General features: G+C 42.9%; 1 protein-coding gene across 3 annotated transcripts in view; it reads left to right on the plus strand.

Annotated features, from left to right (window-relative positions):
• Positions 1-20,627, plus strand: part of PDE1A (phosphodiesterase 1A) — a 216,971-nt gene that overhangs the window by 149,445 nt on the left and 46,899 nt on the right. For all 3 annotated transcript variants that reach the window (XM_040440829.1, XM_040440830.1, XM_040440831.1), the window contains exons 5-6: positions 107-223; positions 6,661-6,801. In XM_040440829.1, coding sequence (XP_040296763.1) covers positions 107-223; positions 6,661-6,801 — 258 coding nt within the window. The remainder of the gene's footprint in view (positions 1-106; positions 224-6,660; positions 6,802-20,627) is intronic.

Below are 20,627 nucleotides of genomic sequence, written 5' to 3' on the forward strand. Positions count from 1 at the left end.
CATATTCTGTTTATTATTATTATTTGATTTCTCAATGCATTTGGATGACCAATGTATGAAACATTATTTATTTGTATTTTTAAATATTGCTGTATTTCACCGTCAGGAGGTGGATCAGTGGTCGTTTAACGTGTTTTCTTTGAATGAAGCAAGTGGAGAACATGCACTAAAGTTCATGGTCTATGAATTGTTTACCAGATACGACCTTATCAATCGCTTTAAGGTACGATCATTCATTTACTGCTGCAGTCATCTCTGTTCACTGTAGCTTATAATAACAGCTTCACCTTGTCACTCACCTGTCATTACAGTCCTAAACAAAATAGACAGCTCTGTCCAATTCTGAACCAATATTGGAGTTGGAAATGTATTTCTGCATGACTGGACAAATTTGTATTCAGGAGTTTGAGTGACAAGCCCTGTAGGTGCTGTAAGGAATTTTTAACAACTTAATAAATGAAGATATTTAAGAACTTATATTTAGTGGGGAGTTTTTAATCTTTGTGGGACAATAAAATTAGGCCTTATGCACATAGTACTCTGTGTGATTCTGTATGGTGCTTCTATAGAAACTTCTGTGCTTCTGAGGAGACAATTTGTGCAATTCAGTATGTAGTGTTGATCGAGCATGCTCGGCCGAAAACAAGTTCGGCTGGAGCATCTCGATGCTCGGCACATGGCGGTATTTGGCCGAATGCCGCATGTGCTCAAGCGCAATGCTCAAGTCTCCTCCGCGCACGTTTGTTGGCTGCTACGCAGCCAATAAACTTACAGGTAAGTACTGCCCTTCATTCTAATGCCGTAGCCATGTTGGTTACTGGCATTACAGTGATTGGCTGGCCGGAAGGAGTCACCGGGTGCTAAATAGCACCCGATGAAACATGTTCGGCTCAGTGTTAGTCAGGGAGAGCTGTGCTGAGGAAGGGAAAGAAAAGAGTTGGGAGTGAAATTTGTTTTTTTTTCTGTAGAAAATCTTGTCAGAGACCCAAAAGTCCTTTTAAGGACTATTGTTGTGTGTGGCAGAAGCAATATATATTTTTTAGCACAACCTGCGCTAAATTGCTAAAACATTACAGCCCCAAAAGTCCTTTTAAGGACTATTGTGTGTGGCAGCAATATCTATTTTTAGCACATCCTGCGCTAAATAGCGTGCAATAGTTAGGCCGCTGCAGACAGCGACATTATCTGCGCTACATCTCCTGTGTAATGTGTGCGCATCCCAAAAATATCAGTGACATCCAGTGTACTTTTTCCGTAGACGGTGTCCGCTGCGGACAGTGACATTAGCTGCGCTACATCTCCTGTGTAACGTTTTCACATCCAAAATACCTGTGACATTCCCTGTAATTTTATATTAGCCGCTGGTGACATCAGCGACATTATCTGCGGTATTTCTCCTGTGTAGCGTGTGTGCATCCCAAATACCTCTTTTTATTTTTTTGCGCATACACTTACAAATCCTACGCTACTGTACGTGTGGCATATATAACATTTAATATGAAAAAGGTGAGCAGTAAGGGACAGGGAAATGGCCATGATGCTGATGGTGCACGTAGAAGCCGTGACCCTGGGCGCGTTGAAACTGTGCCTGCTGCCAGAGCACAAGAAAAACAATCATCCACGATACCTAGCTTCATGTCCCAGTTTGCAGGGTGGCACAGGACAACGCTATCGAAGTCAGACCAGTGCGACCAACTGGTCGGTTGAATTGCAGCAGATAATGCTTTCAGTCGTTTATGCACCACCCTGTCTTCCACCTAGTCCAGTCTCAGTAGCCCAGAGTCTGGTTAACACAATACTCACCCTGATCCTCCTTCCTCCCACCATGGAGAGTCTTGGCAAACAAGTGATCCCACACTCGGATATTCCGAGGAGCTCTTTTAAGCGCCATTCCTTCATTTGGGCCTCTTGACAAGCCTACTTGAAGAGGGACATGAGATCTCGTACCCTGATTCCCAAACTCTTGAGCATCCACAGTCACAAGAAGATGACCGTGGGGAAGGGCAATTAGTGTTTCACGAGGTGAATGATGATGATGAGACACAGTTGTCAATAACTGAGGTTGTTCTTAGGTCAACAAGTCAGGAGGATGAGCAGAGTGAGGAAGTGGAAGAGGAGGTGGTGGAAGATGAAGTCACTGACCCAACCTGGGAAAGTGACAAGCCGAGCGAGGACAGCAGTACAGAGGGGGAGGGATCCGCATCAACACAACAAGCTGGAATAGGCAGTGGGGTGGCAAAAGGGAGAAGGCTGGCCGCACCAAACAGGACCGCAACTGTTCCCCGAAGCACACCCTTGCGGAAATCTCCCTTGCCAAGGGGTAGGTGTTCCGCAGTCTGGCGCTTTTTTGAGGAAAGTGCGGACGACAAAAGAATTGTAATTTGCAACCTGTGCCATATAAAAATGAGCAGGGGCGTTAACGCTAGCAACCTCACAACAACCAGCATGATCCGCCACATTGCATCAAAGCACCGTAACGCCTGGATCAACAATCTGTGTCTGCGGTTCACACCACTGCCTCCTCTTCCCCTGTGTTACATGCTGGCCAATCCCATGTCAAAGGCGCAGGACCGGATGCCTCCCGCCCTGCACCTGGACCTTCGCAAGTACCATCAGATAGCACATCCACTTCTGTGTCCCAGCGCAGCGTACAGATGTCCATACCCTAGGCCTTTGAACAAAAGCTCAAATACCCAGCCACCCACCCACAGGCCATAGCAGTAAATGTGCAACTTTCCAAATACTGGCCCTGGAAATGTTGCCATTTGGGCTGGTGAAGGTGCGCTGTGTGTGTGCCCATTTCCGCAAGTCATCGCCAACTTCCGCCCGGCCTGTCAACGCTGCACCAGCGCTTACAGTTGCCAGCTCACCGACTGTTATGCGACGTGAGCACGTGCTGGAACTCGACGTTCCACATGTTGGCCAGGCTTTGTGAGCAGCAGAGGGCAGTAGTGGAATACCAGCTGCAACATGGTCGTCTGAACTCTGTGAGGTTTTAAGAAACTTTGAGGAGTCAACACAGATGGTGAGCGGCGATAACACTATTATCAGCTTTACCATCCCACATCTGTGTCTACTCAAACGCTCGCTGCTCACAATTAAGGCCAACGCTTTGCATGTGGAAGAGGTGGAAATGGGGGAAGACATTACACAGGGTGATAGCCAGACCACCCTCATTTCGTCTTCTCAGCGCAAATTAGATGAGGAGGAGGAAGAGGAGGAGTAGGAGCAGGAGACAGTTGCCTCCGCTACAGAGGGTAGTACCCATGGAAGTTTCATTCCATCTGTTCAGCATGGATGGACAGAAGAGGAGGAAGAGGGTGAGGAGATTGAAAGTCATCCTCCTGATGATGACAGCGAAGTCTTGCCTGTTTGGACTCTGGCACACATGGCTGACTTTATGTTAGGCTGCTTTTCCCGTGACCCACGCGTTTTACGCATTTTGGCCAACACCGATTACTGGTTGTTCACCCTTCTCGACCCCCGCTACAAAGAGAACTTCTCATCTCTCATTCCTGTGGTGGAGAGGATGAGCAAAATGGTGCAATACTAGATGGTCCTTGTGGAAAAATTGCTCCAAAAATTTCCAGCTGACAACGCTGGCAGCAGAGTACGTAGTTCCTTGGCCAACCGAGGAGGGGAGACGAGGGGAACACACAGCAGTTCCAACAGAGGCAAGGCAACACTCTCCAAGGCCTGGGACAGTTTCGTGACACCCCACCAGCACCCTCACCCTGATGCGCAGTCTAGTGTCACAAGGAGAGAAAAGCTTTGAAAGATGGTGAAGGAGTACGTAGCAGACCGTGTCAGTGTCCTCAATGATCCCTCTGTACCTTACAACTACTGGGTGTCCAAGCTGGACACGTGGCACGAATTGGCGCTCTACGCCTTGGAAGTGCTGGCCTGCCCTGCCGCCAGCGTTTTGTCAGAGCGGGTATTTAGTGCTGCTGGGGGCATAATAACTGATAAGCGCATCCGCCTGTCACCTAAAAAACACTGACAGGTTGACTCTCATCAAAATAAACAAGGCCTGGACTGCCCCTGACTTCTCTACTCCACCAGAGGAAAGTGGCTGAACATAAAGGCACTTTAAATGTGTCTTTTATAATGTACTGAATACACTGTATTCCCATGCACCCCTTCCAACACAAAAAGGGTATACGGTTCAATCTTCCTTTTCTCGCCCTTCTCCTCCTACTCTTCCATCATATCAACATGGTTATTAGTCTGCCCTCGCTCATAATGTTGTAGAGGGTCAGCTCACCTGCAGGCCCTCGCATATAATGTTTTAGACGGTCAGCTCACCGGCAGGCCCTTAACTATAAGGTTTTACAGGGTCAGCTTACCTGCAGGCCCTCGCATATAATGTTTTAGAAGGTCAGCTCAGCTGCAGGCCCTCGCATATAATGTTTTAGAGGGTCAGCTCACCAGTAGGCCATCAACCATAATGTTTTACAGGGTCAGCTCACCTGCAGGCCCTCGCATATAATGTTTTAGAGGGTCAGCTCACCAGTAGGCCCTCACCTACAATCTTTTAGAGGGTCAGCTCAGCTGCAGGCCCTCGCATATAATGTTTTAGAATGTGTAGGGGATCAGCTCTCTTTCGGGGGTCATTCTGACAGATATCTTCAGGACACCAAGTTTAAGATCCAAACACGGTGCTTTATTGCGGCACATCCACATAAACATAAACAATAATACAAAATAATAATCACTCGCCCGGCTCGGCTCTAACTAAACAAACAGGTCTCAGACTCACCTCAGTCCTTGTTCACACCCTGTGAACACATGCGGCTTTCTGAGACAATTGGACCGAACTATTCACCCCTTCCTTGCCTCTACCCTGCGTGAGACCTGTCACTGTCTCACAAGGGTCAGCTCACCAACAGGCCCTCGCCTACAATCTTTTAGAGGGTCAGCTCACCTGCAGGCCCTCGCATGTAATGTTTTAGAGGGTCAGCTCACCAGCAGGCCCTCAACCATAATGTTTTAGAGGGTCAGCTCAGCTGCAGACCCTATCATATAATGTTTTAGAGGGTCAGCAGCAGGCCCTCACCTACAATCTTTTACAGGGTCGGCTCACCTGCAGGCCCTCGCCTCTAATTTTTTCAATGGTTAGCTTAGCAGCAGGCACTCGCCCATATTTTTTTCGATGCTCAGATGAGCAGCAGGCACTCGCCCCTAATGTTTTATAGAGTCAGCTCTGCAGCAGACCCTCACCCCTAATGTTTTAGATGGTCAGCTCAGTAGCAGGCCAGGTCACCAGCAGGGCCTTGCTCCTAATTGTTTTGAGGGTCACCAGCAGGCCATCAATCATAATTTTTCAAGGGTGTATGATGCCCTCCTTTATGTGTAATAAAGGGTGTATTGGAGTGCCGGTTCCTTGTAATTTTTGGAAGCCCTTTCACTTAGTGCATAGGCTTTATGAGTGTAGGAGTCCCACTACCTGAACAATTGTACCACAATGTGAATGAGGTCCTCCTTTATGTGATATACAGGTTGTATCGGAGTGCCTCTTCCTTGTAATTTTTGGCAGCATTTGCACTTTATATACAAGTAAATATACAGGAAAGAATGTTTCCTAACAATTTTTCCTCTAAAATAGATTTTATCTTCGGTTTGGTGCGTATTAGTGTCAGTCTGTAAAAGTAGCATACTACTCGGACAACATCGTTCCCAGCAGCGACTTGGGAGTCCAAGATGCATCCAGATATCCTCCCCATGCTGTTCCCGAACCATTTTGGTGGTATTTCTATCAATTTATGACCTTTTCCTATGAACCAGACACCCTCCCCTCTTCAGAGCAGGGGGTGCCTGGTTTAATGCTCGGGTTCTCCCATTGACTTCCATTGTGCTTGTTCAACACTATCAGTATGCATTTAGGGGTATGGCTATAGCGGTGCAGAAGAAGTGGTCGCACCTAGTATTTGGTCACTGAAGAGACCCAAAGGCCTATCTGCCACATACGAAAGCTCAAATATTATGCATGGCACATGCTAGGATCTAGGTCCAGTGGATGTGGAAGAAGAGGGGTCCGTTTGCTACTTGGATGAGGAAAATACTTTTGCTCCACCTTTTCTTTTGGGGGACATGAGTCCACATTATTGAGCAGATACTGTGGACTCATGCCGCCCAAAGGAAAAGGTGGAGCAAAATTATGTTCGTCATCCAAGCAGCACACGGACCCCTCTTTGTGCACATCCACTGGATCTAAGTTACGAGTCAGTCCGTGCAGTCACCGACTGGCTACGCAGCAAGCCCGTGGAACTCTCCCCCCTCCGTTCTGCAAAGTGTTGCGCCTTCTGCACAACCTATTAAGGTAAGCCTCTCGGCTACTACATCATATCGCTGATAATATGGTCCTCCCTATGAGCACTTCTTTTTTTCTCTTCTCACATGGTAGGATCTAGATTTTCAACTGGGGACCTCCAATGCTCTGTAGAGCATTGCAGCATGCCTTAATTGTTTTTTCTTCATAGATTCCATATGTATCTATGAGGGAAAAACCTGTAAGTGGCTCCTTACGAAATCTTTGATTTCCATGGGTACCACATTATGAATTGATAATACAGTCATATTCTTGAGGTCTGACGTTTGGGAATTTTTTGCTGTGTGTTGAAGATGTGCATAATATATTATAACTTCTCTAACCTCTTCTAGGTCCCTGTTGCCTGTCTTGTATCATTTGTGGAAGCTCTAGAAGTTGGATACAGCAAATACAAAAACCCATACCACAATCTGATTCATGCAGCTGATGTTACCCAAACTGTGCACTACATAATGCTTCATACGGGTATCATGGTAAGCAATTTGATCATATCTCTTTAAGCCAGAGAGAGAGAGAGAGAGAGTGTGCATGCGCATAAGCACTTTGGGTAAATGAACACTACTAGTTAAACTAGTAATAATCATAGAAGTACTTACCCTGTTATAAATAGCAAACACTGCTGTTCTTACACACAAAGGCAAAATTATACACCGAAGCAATCTATTCGTCAACCCTTCTTTCAGGCTGGTTGGTTCAAGGAAGGTTACTGTATGTTGAAACCTTAACTCGATGGAAAATGGGTAATTGGCTCCGAAGCCCCAAAATGTAATCTCCAAATAAGAAAAAAAGGAGAATTAAAGCATATTAGGCACAAAATAATACAGATAAAGCAGGTTCTTACTTTTAGCAGTCAGAAGAAGCTTCTAGATCACTCTTTGCAAGGATGAGAGCATCATCTGGGTCTTTTCTTGGCCTTTTGTTACCACTAAAACGTCCCCTAAGTAGTTTTTCCCTGGTGTTTTTTCGGAAGATTGTTGAAGCAGCTCAGCACCTTGTCTCCGTAATCGCAGGTTTTAAGCTCAGCAAGAGCAATGTTTGTGTGTCTGTGATAGCATGGTCATCTTCACAATGATCCTCTTCTCCATTTTTATGCTCTGTTAACTTATCAAGCTCAAGTAACTCTTCTGTTGTCAGTTCGCTCTCATGGCCTTGAGTTAATTCTTCCATACCATCCTCATCAACTTCCAGACCGATAGACTGGGCTAGAGTGATGAGCCACAGAAACAGATGCATCAAGCACGACAGAGGGACACAAACCTCTCCAAGCAGGTTTAAGGACACAAATTGAAACGTTCTTCTATGCACTAACAATTAGCCTTGCCCAGTCAAAGATGTTAAATTTTGTTTTCCAAAACTCTTTCATTGTCAAATTTTTGTCTGCTTCAGTCACTTCAAAGCATTTTGCAGATATCTTCTTGATGTATAGCTTCTTAAAGTTTGAGATGATCTGTTGGCCCATAGGTTGAGGAAGAGGAGTAGTGTTTGGAGGAAGAAATTTGATTTGTGATCAAATTAAATTGGGCCTCCAATGATTCTGCCAGTGTTGGGTCATGACCAGGAGCATGGTCTGTTACTCTCCAGGTATGACTTCACTGAAGGACAATAAACACATGTCTGGTCACCCAGGACTTCTTATTGCAGCACCAAAGCACTCCCAAATTAAAAAAAACTCTAGGAGTTTCAGAATGATAAACCATCATTAGCTTAAGGTCCCCTGATGCATGAGCACCCAGCAGAAGGGTTTGTCGGTATTTCAAAGGCTGATGTCCAGGAAGGCTGGCTTTTTCTCTTGTGACATACGTTCACTTGGGCATTTTCTTCCAGAATGAACCTGTTTCATCACAATTGAAAACGTATAGGGGAAGGTAGACTTCATCATCCATGAAACGCTGAAATACCAGCTTAAAAGAATCAGCTGCTTTGTGATTCGAACTAGCTGCCTCTCCTGGTCGTATGACACTCTTGACCTCACATCTTTGCTTGAAGTGTTCAAACCAACCTTTGCTGGCTCTAAACATTTCATAACGACTTGTACCAGCAGTATTGCCACTTGATTCTGCCTTTGCTTTGAGTTCCTCAGAAATTTATTTAGCATGTTCACAGAAGAGTTTAGCTTTTCTTTTTTCCACAAATACAGCAGCCTCTCTCCATCTGAACAATAAGATCTCTGCCCTTGTGCACTGTGGTTGATTGGTCAGTCACTTTAATGCGGTTAAGCGTGTCTCTCTTCTTCACAATTCTACAAATTGTTAATTGCGAGAAACCGTACTGCTGCTTTTGAGAAACCATATTGGCTTATCTTCATTGTTGTGTTTTTTATGATTTCCTGTTTTTATTTTTTATTGTTTATTTTATATTTTGTATAGTTTTTTTGGTTTTTATAGGAATTTTGTTTTCAGTCGGTTTGGGAGGCACAATCTCTGTTCACACTAGCCTTTATGTACAGGCACTCTATTGAACAAAATAATATAACTGTAAAAACAAATCCACTATGGTACTAAATGCACTACTAAATGTGTGTGGAGGAGAAGAAACGTGGAAGGGAAATGAATTGTGTTTGGCTTTATAGATATCTGTAAGATATCTAGACGTTCCAGAACCACATGTAAGACAATAAAATGCACAGGTTTGGTTATTTCCTTATGGAATAATTGCCTAATTTCTCCTCTGTACTGAACACTCCTGTGTGACCCCAGACTTGTAGGGCAGATGTTCTCCTCACCATGAATTTGACCTGATTTCTGTGTAGTAGAAGAAGGGTCACCAACCCAAGTCACTGAGCCCCATAAAGTGTCACCGCTACAGCCATCAGTTTAATATTATGACCTCCAGCGCTTTTCTATAGATTTTATTAGTCACTATAACAATTATCATGATGAGATCCGTTACCATTATAATTCTTCCTGCTTATATAGTGTCTATCAGTGGCCCGACTGGCAACCAAAATTTTTCTTAACAACTTATCAATCACGGACACTGACTGGTGAAGAGAATATTTTTTTGTTTTGGGGCTGTTTTGCTGCCTCTGGAATTGAAGGTTTTGTGAGCAAAAAATATAATAATGTAATAAGATTAAAAAAAAATCAAAAATATTTAAAATTCAATTCACCCCCTTTCCCCATTTTATAAATAATAAAAAAACAATTAAAAATAAAGACCATTAGTATTGCTGCATCCCATGATGACTGAACTATTAAAATAAAAAAGTATTCATGCTGTATGGTAAGTGGTGTAAAGGAAAAAAATCTAAATGGCCCGTTTTTGGTCACTTTACTTCCCAACAAAATATTGAAGAAAAAGTGATGAAAAAGTCATACATACCCAAAATGGTATCAATGAAAAATACAGATCATTCTGCAAAAAAATGAGCCCTCATACAGCATCATAAATATAAAAAATTGATGGGGATCAGAATATGGCAATGCAAAGAAAAAATGTATCGTTTTCAAAGTTTTTATATTTTAAAAAGTACTAAAACACAAGAAACTATATAAATGAGGTATTGCTGTAATTGTACTGACCCCATAAAATGAAGGTAACATGTCATATTTATTACATAGGGAATGCCGTAAAAACTGATTTCTCCCAATTCCACCCCATTTCGAATTTTTCCTGACTTCCAACTACATCGTATGCAATATAAAATGTTGCTATTACAAAAGTACAACTTGTCCTGCAAAATGCCTCACATCTACGTGAATGGGAAAATTGAAGTAAAAAATGAAAATGAAAAACAAAAACAAAAAACTTTTGCTGCATCAGAAAGGGGTTAAAGGGAACCTGTCACATGACAATGCAGTGCAACCTGCAGGCAGCATATTATAGAGCAGGAGGAGAAGAGCAGACTGATGATATATAGTTCTATTTGAAAAGACTCAGTAAAACTTGTAATTTATACATTTAATTTCCTGCTCATTCTGGGCGTTGAAGTCAGTTAGGCGGTCCTATCAGTGATTGACAGCGTTCCCTCTATGACAGTGTATACAGAGCTAGCTGTCACTATCAATCACTGATAGGACTGCCTCCTGGACTTCAAAGCCCACAATGACCAGGAATTTAACCAAATAAAGTTTTACAGAATTTTCCTCATATAATTATGGTATTTATTAATCTGCTCAGCTCCTCTTGTTCCATAACATGCTGTCTTCATACACCATGTTCAACATGACAGGTTCCCTTTAAATGCTATTGAAGGTATCCATATGATCCATATGTCTAAAAATGTATCATATGGAAAAGATCTGCCAATCCACCGTCTAGACACGATTAGGCACATAATACTGTAGCTGCTGATACAATCACTAAAGATCAAGACCTTTTTCACTCTTAGTAACCCTTGGATGACGTTTATGAAATTGCTTGAGTACCATACTTGGTTGAATGGGAGACCTCCTCCCCAAATAGGGACCCCCTGCTAGGTTTTTTGAACCGGCATTTTATGGGGCAATATCAATGCCTTCCTTCTCTTACCATCCTGCCTTCTCCTGTCTTTGTCGGTATCGTTTCTAACTGTACGTGTTTTCTTTTTATATTTTGTGCATTTTTTTTATTTTTTGCTAGGTTGCTTTACTGTAGGTGCAGCAAAAAAAAAAAGATTGATTTTCCAAACATATGTTATAGTCATAGCAAAAAGCTGTATCAAGTATCTCCAAATGATTTTTCTTTCCTTCAGATTAGACATAAGTACTATGAGCAGGCAATTCAAAGACAAACATTATGAATAATGTGAATGGCACATGACATATAGGAATGTATACATACTCAGTGCAGCTAATACTAAGCTATCATTACCTGTCTCTGCCTTTGAAGACTGTCAGAGTAATAATATTCCCGTCTTTTGCTTTTTTTTTATTTCGTGCTGCAGAGTATAGGAAATCTCTATTTCTCGATCCCAAAATTTGTTTATGTTGAATGTTATTTCACAGCTTCATAAAACATCAAACTCAGAATCTCAGTTCCATATTTGTTAAAAGTAGCCGTCAGAAGGGTAAAACCATGTAGCCAAATCCAAAGCAAAAGCCCAATTTTATCAAAAGTGGCGTCATTTTAATCAATTGCTTAGTTAAAGCTCGACTACTTTAAAGTGGTCATTCATCCCTGGTGAACTTTTCTGCAGACCCTCTTTCTCCCCAGAGTGGCAGACGTGCAGTGGGATTCGTACTTACCTGATCCCTGCTGCACTGCACTTCCTGGGTCTCTCCATGTCAACATCCGGTTTGACGCAGGTCACCTGACGCATGGGTGACATGTCACATAAGCAGGGGCGTAGCTATAGGGGGTGCAGAGGTAGCAGTCACTACCAGGCCCAGGAGCCCGAGGGGGCCTCAAGACCGTTGTGCTGCATAAGAAGACACCAGTATTATAGAAAGAAGTGCATGCTGGTCAAGTTACACCTCTGGCTGGAGGGAAGGGGTGAAGTCAAGAATTTAGCATGGGGGGGTGCCATTTAAATTTTAGCCTCAGGCAGCACGAAGGCTATGTGCTCCCCTGCCCCTGGCCACAAAGCATAGAGGGAAGGGGGGCCCAAGCTGAACTCTTGCCCCAGGGTCCATGAGCCTTTAGCTACGCCCCTGCACATAAGCAACCCTTTTAATTGCAAGTTACAGTTGTGTTCAAAATAATAGCAGTCAGACATCACTAAACTGAGCAATCACTGCTTTTGGTAGAAATGATATTTCCACATGGCAAATAATTTACTAGCAGGTGTAGTAGAGTAATAGAAACCCAACAGACCCAACAGTCATGACATGCATGCTGCTGATTCTGTGTAATGCAATCACCTCTTGAAAGGGGCATGTTCAAAATAATAGCAGTGTGGAGTTCAATGAGTGAGGTCATTCATTCTTTGAAAAACAGGTGGCAATTATTGCCCTTATTTAAGGCAGGCAGCAAATGTTGTACATGCTGGTTACAGAGCATTACTTTCTGAAATTCTGAGGAAAAAGGGTCGTTCCAGACATTGTTCAGAAGAACAGCGTACCTTGATTAAAAAGTTGATTGGAGAGGGGAAAGCATATAAAGAAGTGCAGAAAATGATAGGCTGCCCAGCTAAAATGATCGCAAATGCTTTAAAATGGCAACCAAAACCTGAAAGACGTGGAAGAAAGTGAAAAACTAGCATTCAAATGGATAGAAGAATAGCCAAAATGGCAATCAACAATCAGCTCCAGGAAGATCAAAGAAGGTCTAAAGTTACCTGTGAGTACTGTTACAATTAGAAGACGCCAAGTGAAGCCAAGCTATCTGCAAGAAGCCCCCACAAAGACCCACTGTTAAAAAAAAAAGACATGTGCTGAAGAGGTTACAAGAGCACATTGCTGGCCTAAAGAGACATTTTGTGGACTGATGAAAGTAAGATTGTCTCTGGCCACTAGACCCAAAAAGAACAGTTTGTCAGACGACCCCAAACACTGAATTCAAGCCACAGTACTGTACACTGTGAAGACAGTGACGCAAGCATCATGATATGGGGATGTTTCTCATACTACGGTGTTGGGCTATTTATCGCATACCAGGGATCATGGATCAGTTAGAATACATCAGAATACTTGAAGAGGTCATGCTGCCTTATGCTGAAGAGAAAATGCCCTTGAAATAGGTGTTCCAACAAGACAACGACCCCAAACACACCAGTAAACGTGCAACATCTTGGTTCCAGACCAACAGGATTGACGTTATGGAGTGGCCAGCCCAATCCCCGGATCTTAATCCAATAGAAAACTTGTGGGGTGACATCAAAAATGCATTTTCTGAGGCAAAACCAAGAAATAGAGAAGAACTGTGGAATGTAGTCCAATCCTCCTGGGCTGGAATACCTGTTCACAGGTCCCAGAAGTTGGTTGACTCCATGCAACACAGATGTACAGCAGTTCTCAGAAACAGCGGTTATACAACTAAATATTAGTAAAGTGATTCAAAGGAAAGCAAAATCTTCAAACACTTTTCAGTTTATATAGTGAATGTTTGAGTTTGTAAAGAAAAATACAAACACTGCTATTTTTTTGAACAGTCTAATATTCACTTTTCTTCCATTTTTTTTGAGGAACAACACAAATTTGATATATTTTTCTTCATGTTTTGATTTGGAATAGAATGTGTAGTGTTCCCAATGCATTTGTGTGTAAGGACTTAAAAGCTATTAGTAGGGTTTTGAGCTTTATTCCCTTTTTTAAACACACTGCTATTATTTTGAACACAACTGCACCTTCTGTGACAAATCTGTCACACCACACAATACTGTAATTAACTTTCACACTGAATACGATACCACTTTTTCTATTCCAGGGCCTGTGCAGACTAGAGATGGGACTTTTACTGATTTGCATATTTTTTTTTTTAAGTTGCATGTCATTAAAGTATGTAAACCTGGTCAAGCAGTAAACCACAGCAACTTTTCGCTCCCATTTCACAAATTGAAGCGTGTAACACTGGTTTTTCACTTTTCTCAACTTCAACAAGTAGGACACACAAGGCAGTCACCAGTCATTGCTCAAACAGGGCGGCTGCACAAGGTGCATTTTTATGTGCAGAAAATCCACATGGAATCTGCACCAAAACTGCACAACAGAAATGCTAAGTAAATCTGCACAATTTATTGAATTTTTGCTGCATTTTTTGTGCAGTTTTTATGCAGTCTTTGGTGCAGATTTGATGCAGTTTTGCTGCAAATCTCAACCTTCCATTTAAAAGGGTGAAATCGGCACAAGATAAAACGCAATAACAATTGACATGCAAGCTTTTTTTTTTGTGTAATCTCATACACTTTGTTGGTACCGTATTACACTGCGGTTTTTCTCCACGAAATCCGTGTGTAATCTGCACTGTGTGCAGCCACCCTTTAAGTTTCTCCTCATACAGTAGGGCAGTAGGCCAGGCAGCTCTATTCCCTACCATCTTGGGGCCGATTGGTGGCTCAGAAGCTGTTCTCTGGTTTCAGTTCATAGCAATCAACTATTTCTCTGGTCTCCAAGACCGGCACTACCTCTGCTTACGGTCCATACCCATAGCGTGTGTTACCAAAACTTACAGACTGGTGGCTTGTCTTATCCACAGTCTCTGACTGCCCTCCCAAAGTGGGAAAATGCGTACTTTTATCAACTACGCCCCACCCAAGTGGGTAACAGGGTGCGTCTGACTTATGCTTGCCCATCCTGGTGTGTTTCTAGCTCCAGCCATTCCTTTATGACATGTGAGGCCATCAGTCCTTCAGTGCCATGCCGGTCACATGCCCCAGCATTGGAAACAGCTACCCGCATCACAAAACTTAAAGGAACGGTAGCATCAAAGCACACATAACATTCCCCATCCCTTCCCTCCCAGCCTGATAGGAAGGGAGAAAAATGCTCAGGGCATAATGGGGTAGATTTCTTCATACTCTCCTAAAGTTAGACAGGTTAAAACTAGACCAGAAAGGTGGAAATTGCACCAAACATATTACAATGATGCACATGTGGTAAATATGGCAACTTGCTTAGGCCACCTTGTGAGTGGCTTGTAAGGGAGTCAGACTTTAAGCAAGGATATTTTTGGCTTCAGGTGGCATGTATGGTTCTATACTATAGGATGGCAGAAGGAATCAAGTAGACATAGCTGTAACCTAATCAAGGGGAACTTTATTTAACCCCCAAGGGACAACAAGATAATGGCCACTGTCTCTCAATGAGGACACAACAAAAACAGGGGGAACACTCCAAATTAGACAGGGTTTGGTCCAACTCAGCCCCAAATACAGTTGCAAGAAAAAGTATGTGAACCCTTTGGAATGATATGGATTTCTGCACAAATTGGTCATAAAATGTGATCTGATCTTCATCTAAGTCACAACAATAGACAATCACATTCTGCTTAAAGCGAACCTTTCACCTGGATTTCACTTAATAAACTATTACCAGTACCTTGTAGATTATCCTCATTGTGTTTCAATGCATTCTTGTGCCGCTTTCCTGGGATGTATATTCATGAAAAAAACGACTTATAAAGTCCTCGTCTCCAGCTCCTGAAGTCACGCTAGAAGTCAAGGGGGTAACCCTTCCCTCACTCCAGGCTGTAACTCCCCTGCCCTAACCCCTCCTCTAAGCAGTGTAACTGACACCCGGCTCAGTCGCCAGGACCGCGCTTGTACAGGCGGCGCATGCGCTGTCAGACTCAAGCGCGATCCTGTAACTGAATCGCGCATGCACCGTCCCTGATGCCTGCCTGTCTTCTCTTCCTCACGCGCGATTCAGTTACAGGATCGCGCTTGAGTCCGATGGCACATGCGCCGCCTGTACAAGCGCGGTCCCGGCGACTGAGCCGGGTGTCAGTTACACTGCTGAGGGGAGGGGTTAGGGCGGGGGGGGTTACAGCCTGGAGTGAGGCAAGGGTTACCCCGTTGACTTCTAGCGTGACTTCAGGAGCTGGAGACAAGGACTTTATAAGTCGTTTTTTTCATGAATATACATCCCAGGAAAGCGGCACAAGAATGCATTGAAACACAATGAGGATAATCTATAAGGTACTAGTAATAGTTTATTAGGTGAAATCCTGGTTTAAACTAATAACACACAAAGAATTAAATGTTACCATGTTTTTATTGAACACACCATGTAAACATTCACAGTGCAGGTGGAAAAAGTATGTGAACCCTTGGATTTAATAACTGGTTGAACCTCCTTTGGCAGCAATAGCTTCAACCAAATGTTTCCTGTAGTTGCAGATCAGACGTGCACAACGGTCAGGAGTAATTCTTCACCATTCCTCTTTACAGAACGGTTTTAGTTGAGCAATATTCTTGGGATGTCTGGTGTGAATCGCTTTCTTGAGGTCATGCCACAGCATCTCAATCGGGTTGAGGTCAGGACTCTGACTGGGCCACTCCAGAAGGCGTATTTTCTTCTGTTTAAGCCATTCTGTTGATTTACTTCTATGCTTTTGGTAGTTGTCCTGTTGCAACACCCATCTTCTGTTGAGCTTCAGCTGGTGGACAGATTGCCTTAAGTTCTTCTGCAAAAAATCTTGATAAACTTGGAAATTCATTTTTCCTTCGATGATAGCAATCCGCCCAGGCCCTGACGCAGCAAAGCAGCCCCAAACCATGATGCCCCCACCACCATACTTCACAGTTGGGATGAAGTTTTTGCTGTTGGTGTGCTGTGCGAGCTCTTTTGTGCAAGGCATCATTCACATCAGGCAATGCTTCTTGTAAAAAGCAAACCTCGAACTGGTGTGTGTTTTTTATAGGGCAGGGCAGCTGTAACCAACACCTCCAATCTCATCTCATTGATTGGACTCCAGTTGGCTGACACCTCACTCCAATTAGCTCTTGGAGATGTCATTAGTCTAGGGGTTCACATACTTTTCCCACCTACACTGTGAATGTTTACATGGTGTGTTCAATAAAAACATGGTAACATTTAATTCTTTGTGTTATTAGCTTAAGCAGACTGTGATTGTCTATTGTTGGGACTTAGATGAAGATCAGATCACATTTTGTGACCAATTTGTGCAGAAATCCATATCATTCCAAAGGGTTCACATACTTTTTCTTGCAACTGTACATGATCCAAAGTTAAAAGTTAAGGCAGCACTCCATAGAAGTTGTAAGATACGGGAATTCATCCATATGCAACGCTTCGACTGAGGAGTCCTTTTCAGACATGCTTGAATGAGGCTCCTTAGCTGAAATGTTGTAAATGGATTAACTCACATATCTTACAATTTCTATTGAGTGCTGCCCCAACTCTTTACTTTAGATCAATGAGGGCACAGGCTTTACGTTCCATTTTTTGCGTTCCGTATATGGAACCATTCATTTCAATGGATCCGCCAAAAAAACGGAAGGTACTCCGTATGCCTTTCGTTTCCATATTTCCGTTCAAAGATAGAACATGTCCTATTATTGCCCGCAAATCACGTTCCGTAGCTCCACTCAACTCAATGGGTCCATAAAAAAACTGAATGCATACAGAATGCATCCGTATGTCTTCCGTATCCGTTCCGTTTTTGCGGAACCATCTATTGAAAATTTTGTGCCCAACCCAATTTTTTTATGTACTTACTGTTTAAACATTATTGTATGCTTCCTTTTCCATTTGCGATCCGCAAAAAAACGGATCACAAACAGAAACGGAAAAATGGGACGGCAAAATGGAACAGAAATGAAAACACTACTGAAACAAAAAAAAATGGAAAAACGGATCCGTTTAAAATTAACCACAAAACCATACGGTCGTGTGCAAGAGGCCTTAGTTAGAAGCAATAACTTACTCTCCCTCTGGCTTGCAGGCATTCAGCTCTCTGTGCATCGGCCAAAAACATGGCAGTATCTACAGTTATCACTAGATGAGCAAAGTTCTCAAAACTTAGAATTTGGCTGCTTCGCCAAATTTCACAAAGAAATTTGCTATGTGAGTAGCAGACGCAATAACAGGGAACCATGATAAGTGCCGCCTCTTGTCATTGAACCCCTCAGATGACGCGTTTATAGCTGATTGCGGCATTAGAGTTGACCAATGAGGGCTGTCAGAGGTTAATCTGTTTAAAAAAAAAAAAGCTAATATTTACCTTAGGTCTCGTTCACACCCGTGCCCATATTGCGGACCGCATTTGAGGATCCGCAATACACGGGTCCCGTTCCGTGGCCATTCCGCATCACGGATGCGGACCCATTCATTTCAATGGATCCGCAAATCCGGAGATGCGGAACGGAACACTACGGAAGCACTACGGAGTGTTTTCTGAGGTTCTGTTCGCACGCCAAAAAGATCTTTTTGCGGAACGGAGGGATCGCGGACCCATTTAAGTGAATGGGGCCACGATCCCTATGCGACTGCCACACGGCAGGTGCTCGTGCTTAGCGGACCACAATTTGCGGTCCACAGCACGGGCACTGGTTTCACACGGTTGTATGAACGAGCCCTTATCCATTTTCTCACAAAGAGTCTGCCGCGGCCATCTTGATTGAACATCCAGCACAAAATCTCACGCAGTACACGATGACGTCATCACGCTGGCCAGCGTGGTGATGTCATACGTCACCGCGCACAAGATTTCCCAAATGGATGAGGTGAGTATGATTTATTTTATTTTTTTACCGCTATTTTAGGGAAAATTGATTAGTTACCAGGAAGCGCGAGGAAATTTGCCTTCACAGCTAATTGAATTTTCCCTGAAATTCAGATCCAAGTCCACTTTGTGAACTTCGATTTGCTGAACACCAGTTATCACCTTGGATTATTCTCCACATGGTGCAGCACAGCACAACCTGCACAGTCCTAATCAGCTGCATTATTCCCTTTCACACACACACAGTCTCGCACACAGGTTGGCTTACAGGAAGGCTGGTCTTGGTCACAGGCATAACTAGTATACAAGCCCTAGGATGCTTCTAAGATGCACTGGCTTCTTTCTACCCCTCAACTCCTCAGTTATGTTCAGCTGCTCTGTTGTCCTATCTGTAGCCTGAGGTGTTGTACCCTTATGACTTGTATCAATACTTTTACTTGCTAGCGAGATTATTTGCTGGATTGTAGTTGTGGTGTTGCTCTTTCGTTATTCAGGTAACAGTTTAACACATAAGGACACATCCATCCATGCCAGTGCAGTTGACGCGTTTCGAACAATTAAGTTCTTAGTCATAACTGAATATAATGCCGGACGTGGAAGTTTTATAGTCCGGACCCATCTCCCCAGATGGGGGGAAGGGACGGGTACAAACTTCACTTACCGGGTGAGGCACTAATAAACCTGTCATATAGTACACATGAAATTACATTAAAAAAAGTGTATAAAAATATATATATTTTGTGTAACTATGCGGCAATGACCTGTATTGTATAAAATCATCTATTATAAATATATATTATAATAACATCAACAGATGTATAATTAAAAAAAATAGATTTTTTTTATATATATTATTGCCACATAGTGTAGATAGAATAAAATAAACCAAATAAATTGTTTCAGGTGAACCTTACTGTAAAAAACAGTACAATGGCATAAGCTAATATTGAGTTATAATTAAAAATAAATTGAAGCAGGAGTTGAAGGGAACAAACAACAATTAATAAAAATACATCAGTTCCTTCCTCATGTTAAGACCTGTCGGAAATCTAGTGTTCAGCCTGAAAATCCAATAAGCTTCCCTTTGGAGGATAATTTTTTTATTTGGACTTCCACGTTTGGCTGTCACGGTAGGTAAGATACCAAACTTCCAGAGCTCACACAAGGTAGAACTATAACCCACAAAGGCTACAGGGAGAGGGAGGAATAAATCGCCTCACCAATTATCTAAAGAGCAACACCTGGGAGGAGGTGGGATTCAGCTCAAACCCACAACAAAACAAACTGTCAGATCGAGTCACGTGCAGCAACTCTGACAGATCTCCTCAGAACACCCACAGGGCAGGGCATGACACCGGCATTATATTCAGTTACGACTAAGAATTTAATTGTTCGAAACGCATCAACTGCACTGGTATGGATGGATGTGTCCTTATGTGTTAAACTGTTACCAGAATAAAGAAAGAGCAACACCACAACTACAAAAGTGCTGAAACTAATTCTTATTGCTTACGATTGGAGGTCTGACCTGTTTTGCTCCATGCACGAGGGCTTATGAATACAAGGTGAGCTGGATTTTCACACATGAATCTGGTATATTGCTACTTTTCAATTTGCCTGCTTGCTTCTGACTTGATTTCTGAAGAGCACTGCTATGTACAGTCGTGGCCAAAAGTTTTGAGAATGACACAAATATTAGTTTTCACAAAGTTTGCTGCTAAACTGCTTTTAGATCTTTGTTTCAGTTGTTTCTGTGATGTAGTGAAATATAATTACACGCACTTCATACGTTTCAAAGGTTTTTATCGACAATTACATGACATTTATGCAAAGAGCCAGTATTTGCAGTGTTGGCCCTTCTTTTTCAGGACCTCTGCAATTCGACTGGGCATGCTCTCAATCAACTTCTGGGCCAATTCCTGACTGATAGCAACCCATTCTTTCATAATCACTTCTTGGAGTTTGTCAGAATTAGTGGGTTTTTGTTTGTCCACCCGCCTCTTGAGGATTGACCACAAGTTCTCAATGGGATTAAGATCTGGGGAGTTTCCAGGCCATGGGCCCAAAATGTCAACGTTTTGGTCCCCGAGCCACTTAGTTATCACTTTTGCCTTATGGCACGGTGCTCCATCATGCTGGAAAATGCATTGTTCTTCACCAAACTGTTGTTGGATTGTTGGAAGAAGTTGCTGTTGGAGGGTGTTTTGGTTCCGTTCTTTATTCATGGCTGTGTTTTTGGGCAAAATTGTGAGTGAGC

This window comes from Bufo bufo, chromosome 7, assembly GCF_905171765.1.
Source record: "Bufo bufo chromosome 7, aBufBuf1.1, whole genome shotgun sequence".
Lineage (NCBI taxonomy): Eukaryota > Metazoa > Chordata > Amphibia > Anura > Bufonidae > Bufo > Bufo bufo.